Source organism: Mauremys reevesii, linkage group 10 (genome assembly GCF_016161935.1).
Source record: "Mauremys reevesii isolate NIE-2019 linkage group 10, ASM1616193v1, whole genome shotgun sequence".
NCBI classification, from domain to species: domain Eukaryota; kingdom Metazoa; phylum Chordata; order Testudines; family Geoemydidae; genus Mauremys; species Mauremys reevesii.
Window position 1 is genome coordinate 17,790,670 of NC_052632.1, and position 8,033 is coordinate 17,798,702.

Genomic DNA, 8,033 nt, shown 5'->3' on the forward strand with positions numbered 1-8,033 from the left:
CAAAGGGGATGGATCTAGAAATCAGCCCTGTTTCAAAGGGGATGGATCTAGACTGTTCTCAGTGGTAGCAGATGACAGAACAAGGAGTAATGGTCTCAAGTTGCAGTGGGGGAGGTTTAGGTTGGATATTAGGAAAAACTTTTTCACTAGAAGGGTGGTGAAGCATTGGAATGGGTCACCTAGGGAGGTGGTGGAATCTCCTTCCTTAGAGGTTTTTAAGGTCAGGCTTGACAAAGCCCTGGCTGGGATGATTTAGTTGGGGATTAGGTCCTGCTTTGAGCAGGGGGTTGGACTAGATGACCTCCTGAGGTCTCTTCCAACCCTGATATTCTATAATTCTATGTTTCAAGGCATCCATATCATTATCCGGGGTTAGGATAAAATAACTTCCATATAGACACACCCTTTAGAGCAGGGATCAGCAACCTTTGGAATGCAGCCCATCAGGGAAATCTGCTGACGGGCCAGGACTGTTTGTTTACCTGCTGCGTCCGCAGGTTTGGACGGTCACAGCTCCCACTGGCTGCAGTTCGCCATTCGAGGCCAATGGGGGCTGCGGGAAGTGGCACAGGCCGAGGGACGTGCTGGCCACCACCCATTGGTCTGGAACGGCGAACCGTGGCCAGTGGGAGCTGCGATCGGCCGAACCTGCAGACGCTGCAGGTAAACAAACCATCCTGGCCCGCCAGCAGATTTCCCTGATGGGCCGAGGGGCAAAGGTTGCTGATCCCAGCTTTAGAGCATAATATTGCAAAATTAGGTGCATTTCTGGTGGGGAGGGTATGCCTTGCTCTTCAGTGTTTGGGGACACGACTGAAACAGCAATCATTGGTCTGCAACGTTATGGGAAATTCCTGTTTCTAAAAAAAAAAAAAGTTCAAAAATCTGAAGTTGACATATATATATCAGTGATGAAATGTAAAGACTGATTTAATTCAGCAAAGATACATTTAACAATCTAGAGACCAATAATAGTGTTGAGCACATTAATGATGGTGATATATAAGCTCATAGGGCCCAACTAATTTCTCTGAAGTCTATAGCATCTTTTCAATTACACCAGTGAATGTTGGATCAGGCTATTTTTGGTGGACACTGAGATTCCGCAGGGAACAGATTCTGCTAACTTGATATCTGGCACTATCAGGTTTTTCACTCTATTTTGGTTCCTTTTATTAAAAGGATTAAGCAAAAACACAAGATTCATTATTTTTCTTCTAGGATAAGCTTACAGGTTTTGTAATATTTCACTTTAACTCTCTATTAATGACTACTGAATTTCTATTAAGTTCTGCAGAAATGCATGCATTAACTAGTTCAGTAGAAATGTCATAGAAGTCCACTATAAACAGTATTATTGCAACTAAATGAAATAATATGCTGGGTCTTGAAGTCAATGAAAGTTTTATCAGTGACTTTAATGAGAGTAAGATCAAACCCAAGAAGATTATTTTGGACACATTAAGTACTCTTATTTATATTATTAAAAGAGAAGCCAAATTGCAGTGGTAAATATACATCATAGCCTATATGAAAACGAATAAATTACAGTATCTTCCTCTTCAATGTCCAAGGCATATGAAATAAATTATAATACTGAACTTCATATCCCGTTAACTTTCTAATGGCTTTTTTCTGCCAGGGGCATTTTTATAATAAAGATTTTATTCGATCATCAATAGTAAAGATTTTAAATTCATAAACTAAATGATTGTTTACCTCTTTCAAGTAGTAGGTCATGAATCCATCAATAATTCCATCCTGTTCAAGTCCTATTATAAGGTTCACTACACTGGTAAAAGCAAATACGGCATAAACTGTAATAATATGAAAAGAAAAAAAAGAAATTACTGTATATAAAAAGCCTTGCAAATCACAGGTGGTCAATATATAGTCTGAAATATTAAACTGTTAAGAGATTAACATCTAACTAGGGGGAGATTTATCTGTTGTGAGGAAAACATCCAGACAGATATCTAAAGGACAATATAACTTGTTACCCAGCAATACCTAGTTTAAATATTTTAAGATACCAATATTTTGCCACAAAGTGTACTCTTCAAGATAGCTACACTTAATGACATGTACTCCATACATCCACATGCTTAGCTCCTACTGACCTCAGTGGGTGATCGGCATCCCATGAAGAGGACTGGGCAGCCCTTAGAAACTATCATATAATGTACACCGCCTCAGTTGCAAACATCTGATCTTCCTTGAGGAAAACTGAACATTCCAGTTAAACTCAGAAGAAAGAAGGGGAGGGGCTGGCAGAAAAAGGAAGGAAAATGTGACTTGCCCTTTCTGGGGTGGAGCAGAGTGAACCTGCTTTGCCATCATGACCCATGACCACGAAGGAAACCTAGTCTGCAAGGTGCTCAGTGACTCCATAGGGAGTGTCTTTTATGAATTGAGAGTTGTCAGCAGCACAGAACATATGCAGCACCTTGGAGGATAAAAGTGTAAGGGTATGGGATGAGTAGCAGAGGGTAAAAATACGCAGTAGGTCTGGGCTATGGGCTCTGCCTGCAAGGTGTGGAGGGGTCTAGGGCTGGAGCTTGAGGCAGCTAAATGAGCCAGTAGTTTTTCCTGTAGGTTGCCATATGGTGCTCCAGTATATAAGATTTTGGGCTGTATAAGTAGGAGCATTGACAGCAGATCGAGGGACATGATCATTCCCCTCTATCTGACTTTGGTGAGGCCTCATCTGGAGTACTGTGTCCAGTTTTGGGCCCCACACTACAAGAAGGATGTGGAAAAATTGGAAAGAGTCCAGTGGAGGGCAATAAAAATAATTAGGGGGCTGGAGCACATGACAGTATATAAGATTTCACTTAAACAATTACATCTCCCCGGCCTTATGGTTGTGACAATAACCTTCAAATATGAAAAGAGTGTATGGATGCCAAGGTGTTTGCCTGAGTCTCTGGACAGCCTAAAACGATAGCACTGAGAGGTGAGAACGACCCCGTTCATCACACTTTGGTGTTAACACTGATATTATTAGTGGAATATTTATTGTGCAAGAATGAAGAGAGACGATCAGATTATGACAATCTGTATCATCTAGGGGCAGCCAACCCTATGGAGCCCAATGGGGAATCCAAACCCCACTGCAGGAGCACAAACCTCAAAGAAGCCCACTAAGCCCAGTAGGAGAATGGATACCAGTGAGGAGGAGCCAGGCCTGACATGTTCAATAAGGTCCACTGTGTCGCCTGAGCTCCACCAAGGGGGAACAAAACTGAATGGGCCCAGCAGAGCATATTTTTAACCTTTCTACAGTCCACTGTGAGTATCTCATTTTGGCTTTCAAGTGGTGGAGTTGGTTTGTTGGCAGAGGCTGAAGATTAGCACTACCTTTCCCCTCACCCCCTATTTCAATCCCTGCTGAGCTCATTCAACTTCCAGTGGAAGTTAAAATCCACTTAGCACCCTACATCATCGGGCCCAAAGTCATTAAGAGGTTAAAAGCATGTTACCCTTCTGTAGACACAAATGGTAACAGCCATAAAATATGTCCACATGAGATGTAACTTTCAAACCAATGAATAAATACTTAATTAGCTTTGATTATACTAATACATACCATAAAAAAGTGGGTCTTTTGGAGGTTTCCTTTTGACCAGAGTACAGGCTACTAGAGCAACGAAAATCAGAATCAGGGATCCAACTGCTACAATTGCCCAGGAACTGAAATTATTAAAAAAAAATAGGGAATTAAAAACAAGCACCCATGTGCCCCCTTCAACTCTGCAGTTTTTCTTATCAGCTAACCTCAAAAGGGTAACTTTTCAAAAGCAAAAGAATACTCCCTTAATCTTAAATTAAATGCAATTACTAATGAAAAATTTTGCTTTTTTAAATCCTTGCAGAGTTTACAATATTAGACTCTGGGGAGGCAGGGATATCTCAGTGGTTTGAGCAGTGGCCTGCTAAACCCAGGGTGAGTTCAATCCTTGAGGGGGCCACTTAGGGATCAGGGCAAAAAATTGGTCCTGCTAGTGATGGCAGGGGACTGGACTCAATGACCTTTCAAGGTCCCTTCCAGTTCTAGGAGATTGGTATATCTCCTATTATTATTATATTATACATTTTTACTGTTTTTCAGACCTTCCATGCCTGCTTGTTACATGTGATCATCTATAAAAAGCAAATACTAAAATAGCTTGAGAAACAACTAGTCCAGAAAGCTAGATTGTCAGACTAAATTCAGTTTCCATGCTGACATTAGCAAAAACTAGGACAAATAGCTGTGAAAGTCATATATGCATAGATTTTTAGGTCAGAAAGGACCATTATGAACATGCCACAAAAAAGTACCTATCTGTGAAAGGACATGTTTGCAAAGTAAAATTACAAAAAAACAAATTGATCAGCTGGCCCAGAACTAGGGGTAGCATAGTGCAGTGCCCCATGATAGCTCTGGGTTCAATTTCTGACCTCCCTCTCCCAGGCCCTAGATTGCCAGGGACAGGAAATGCTATAGAAGTGTTCTCAGGCTCTGGAGAGAAGTGCTAGTGTGACTCATTGTGAATGCTTTACTAATAGAGTTGATGGGTTCCGCAGGGAGGACCTCCTTTTCCATAAGGATGGAGGCCGTAATACAAGCCCTGGAGGATGCATGTTAGAGGGTGTGTAAAGTGCTGGTGGGGAAATGATGGAAATACTCAAGGCGCAGAGAGAAAAGAGGAAAACATTAGCTTCCCCAAGAAAAAAAAATATTTCAGTAGAATTCATTTAAAATCTATTCACATCTCTAGATTGGCAAATTGTGCTAAATTCACTTTAGGACAGATTCTTGAGATCAATCTATCCCCTTTGCGCTTATATACAAAATAATATGGGGAGAATTCAGTAAACCATAAGGTTTTTTAAAAAAAATGTATTTTGAATATTGGATACATCAGGATATGGTTTCAGAAGATACACTAGTTACAAGTCTGATTTTTCTCCTCAAGAAAATAAATTAGTTAGTTATATTTAAACAATATGAAAACTGACATTAAAAATTGTTTTACATTTCAGATTTGATCCTTCAATCTTAATTCTGCTATTCAGCCTTAGTGGATCTTGCATTAGATCTATTTACTGAGTAAAGACTGAAGGATTGAGTACTTCAATTGTATAAAATGCAGACTTTCTGCACAATGGTGTGTACCTACTAGAAAGAAATATTGGCAATGACTCAAACATGCACTAACTTTTTAGAAATCTGCCCACTGAATATTACAAAAACCTCTGAAGTATCTGGACCCTTCCAACCCAAACCAGCAGCACAGTCTATTACATGCACTGACTTTTTGAAAAACTTTTAGGCAGTGGAGCATACAGACATATCTGATGCTAACTGGGTCCCTACGCTCCTTTAGTCCTGAAGTTTCTTAGGAGAAAGACTCTTAAGATCCTTTTCTACATTTTAAATCAAAAGTTTATGTAGAACTTTGTAGAACAGTGGAAAGTCTTCTGAGACCTCTTGTTGGGCACAGTTGAGGAAACTCTCTCATGGATGATGAGATACAGAAAAATGGAAACTACTCCAGTGCAGTAAGACTTAGGACCTGATTCTTCACCCACTGATGTCAATAGCAAAACCCTTAACTGACTTCTATGGGGGCATGATGGTGACCGTAGGCTCTGATGACTCTGGAACTGACTATGAATGGTGTGGTGACTTCCACAGTTTTGAAAGGGAAAACTCTGAAGGATTTTTGTGGCTGGGCACAAAAACCCATTAAGAACTTATCCAGGCTGGCTTTGGATCTGCAGTTTCCAAAGGGAATTCCACTCAAGATCTCTCCTCCACCCCTTCCCACAGCCACAGTGCTGATACCTGAGAACTTGATATAGGATTTCTATGTCCTCCCATGCCTCTTGTTTAATCTTACTGCTTTACCTGATGACAGGTTTCAGAGTGGTACCTCTGAAACCTGCTATGTTAGTCTGTATCAGCAAAAACAACGAGGAGTCCTTATGGCACCTTAGAGACTAACATTTATTTGGGCATAAGCTTTCATGCCAGTTCTGCAGTTTCAACAAAAAAACTTCAAATACAGACTCCAACGTGAAACTGCAGAACTGGAATTAATTTGTAAACTAGACACCATCAGATTAGGAGTGGTTGGGTCATTACAAAACTAAACCTAATTTCCCCAATACTAATTTCCCCCTACTGTTACTCACACCTTCTTGTCAACTGTCGGAAATGGGCCACTCTCTTACCACTTCAAAAGTTATTTTCCTCCCTTGATATCCTGCTATTAAATGATTTGTCTCATTAGACTGACCTCACACTTGGTAAGGCAACTCCCATCCTTTCATGCATTTATACCTGCTCCTGTATTCTCCAGTCCATGCATCTGATGAAGTGGATTCTAGCCCAGGAAAGCTTATGCCCCAATAAATGTGTTAGTCTCTAAGGTGCCACAAGGACGCCTCCTTATTTTTGCTTTACCTGAGCGATTTTGCCCCAACAAAAGACAACTTCTTGCTCCACCAGCCCAGCCCTGCTCCAGGGCCCCAGCATTCAGCTCCTCAGGCCCAAACCCAGATCCCAGCTCTCAGCCTTTTGCACCCATCTCCCGCCTAAATCACTTGTCCTGGTCCCAGCTTAACCCCACCCCCAAGCTCTCAGCCTCCAACCCTCCTGGACTCAGCTCCCCCCGGGGCCTCAGCTCCCCGCGCCGGCGGCCTCGCCCGCCCACTCCCTTGGCGCTGGCTATTGTTGTACCTCTCGGGTCCACATTTGTCCTTTCCATGCCCAGCTGCTAAAAATACGCTGCGCAGCGAGCAGCCTGGCTGGGAGCGCGCCCTGCCCGCCGCCCCGGGCGCTCGGTCCCCCACTCCCAGCCCAGCCCGGCGCACGGGGGTCCCCCCCCCCCCGGGACTCACCTGCTGCTGGCGGCTAAGAAGTTGAAGAGGTAAGTGACGGGGATGGCGGTGAGGGACAGGACGAAGACCCCGGTGGCAGCCGAGGCGCTCATCCCAGCAGCGGCTCGGCTCGGCTCACAGGGCGCTTCGCATGGTCGGAGACAATGGCCCAGCTCCGCGGTCCCCGCCCGAGCGCCGCTCTCTGCCCCTCACACCTGCCCTCCGCGGCCGCGGCTCAGCCCGGCTGCCCCGCTCATCGCCCGCTGCTGGTGGGCAAAAGCCCCCGTCGCTGGCAGGCTGCGCGCCGCAAAGGTTAACGCCGCCCGCCGCGCCAGAAACCGGAGCCCCCCGTTGTTCTTCCAGCAGCAGTGACGGGACTGACAACTGCGGCTGCCTCGCTTCATTCCACAGCCGCCCGGGACTCTGCCTCCGCCCGCAGCCAGCGGCATGAGAGCTATTGTGACCTGGCTGGCACGAGCGAGCCAAGAGCCATCAGCACCCCTGGCCCGCTGCTCAGGGCCCCATGCGGCAGGGAGGCCTGGAAAAGTCACTGGTCTTTATCGTCCCGGGCCAGCTGCCCTTGCAAACTACCGCGGGGCGTTATTAGCTCAGTGCGCTGGAGCAAGGAGTCCCCAGCGCGAAAGTGAGTGTGCAAGGCAGTTGTTCCCGCTGTAGTGGTTAAAGAGACAGAACAGAGCCCACTTCCCCTTTCTCCCCATGTTTGTAACAATAGGTATAGAAATCTTTTCACGTTCTTTTTTTTTTTTTTTTAACAAAATGTGAGTAAAACCAGACTCGGGCTTGGACTTCCAGTGTTCTGGTTGTGCAGCACTGAATGCAGGAAACTCACAAGCAAGCTCTGTGACTGGACTAGAAACAGAAGTGAAAGCGACCAGCAAGTTGAGTGAAGCACACGAAGTCAAAGGGACTAGGCAATTATATTGAAAGGCAGCGTATTTAAAACTGCTAAGGAATATTCTGTCCACGGGACATTTAGCCTGTGGAACTCATCGGCACTAGAAGTCATTGAGGCCAAGAGCTTAGCAGGATTCAAGAAAGGATCATGGGAAGGTTATATCGATTATAACCAGAGTTATAATAGCAAGGATAAAAAAACCAAAATTCTTGGGTGGGGGGGGGGGTTTGTTTTGAAGAGATCTATA

General features: G+C 44.3%; 1 protein-coding gene across 4 annotated transcripts in view; it reads right to left on the reverse strand.

Moving 5' to 3' along the window:
* The window catches only part of TM6SF1 (transmembrane 6 superfamily member 1), a 33,647-nt gene extending 26,097 nt beyond the window's left edge, over positions 1 to 7,550 (reverse strand). For 2 of the 4 annotated variants that reach the window (XM_039491654.1, XM_039491657.1), the window contains exons 1-3: positions 6,892 to 7,548; positions 3,590 to 3,693; positions 1,720 to 1,817 (exon numbers count right to left, since the gene is read on the reverse strand). In XM_039491654.1, the coding sequence (XP_039347588.1) occupies positions 1,720 to 1,817; positions 3,590 to 3,693; positions 6,892 to 6,983 (294 nt within the window). In that variant the 5' untranslated portion in view covers positions 6,984 to 7,548. Of the gene's footprint in view, positions 1 to 1,719; positions 1,818 to 3,589; positions 3,694 to 6,891 lie in introns of all 4 variants that reach the window. The other 2 variants (XM_039491655.1, XM_039491656.1) reach the window with 2 other exon arrangements.
* Positions 7,551 to 8,033: the final 483 nt, after the last annotated feature.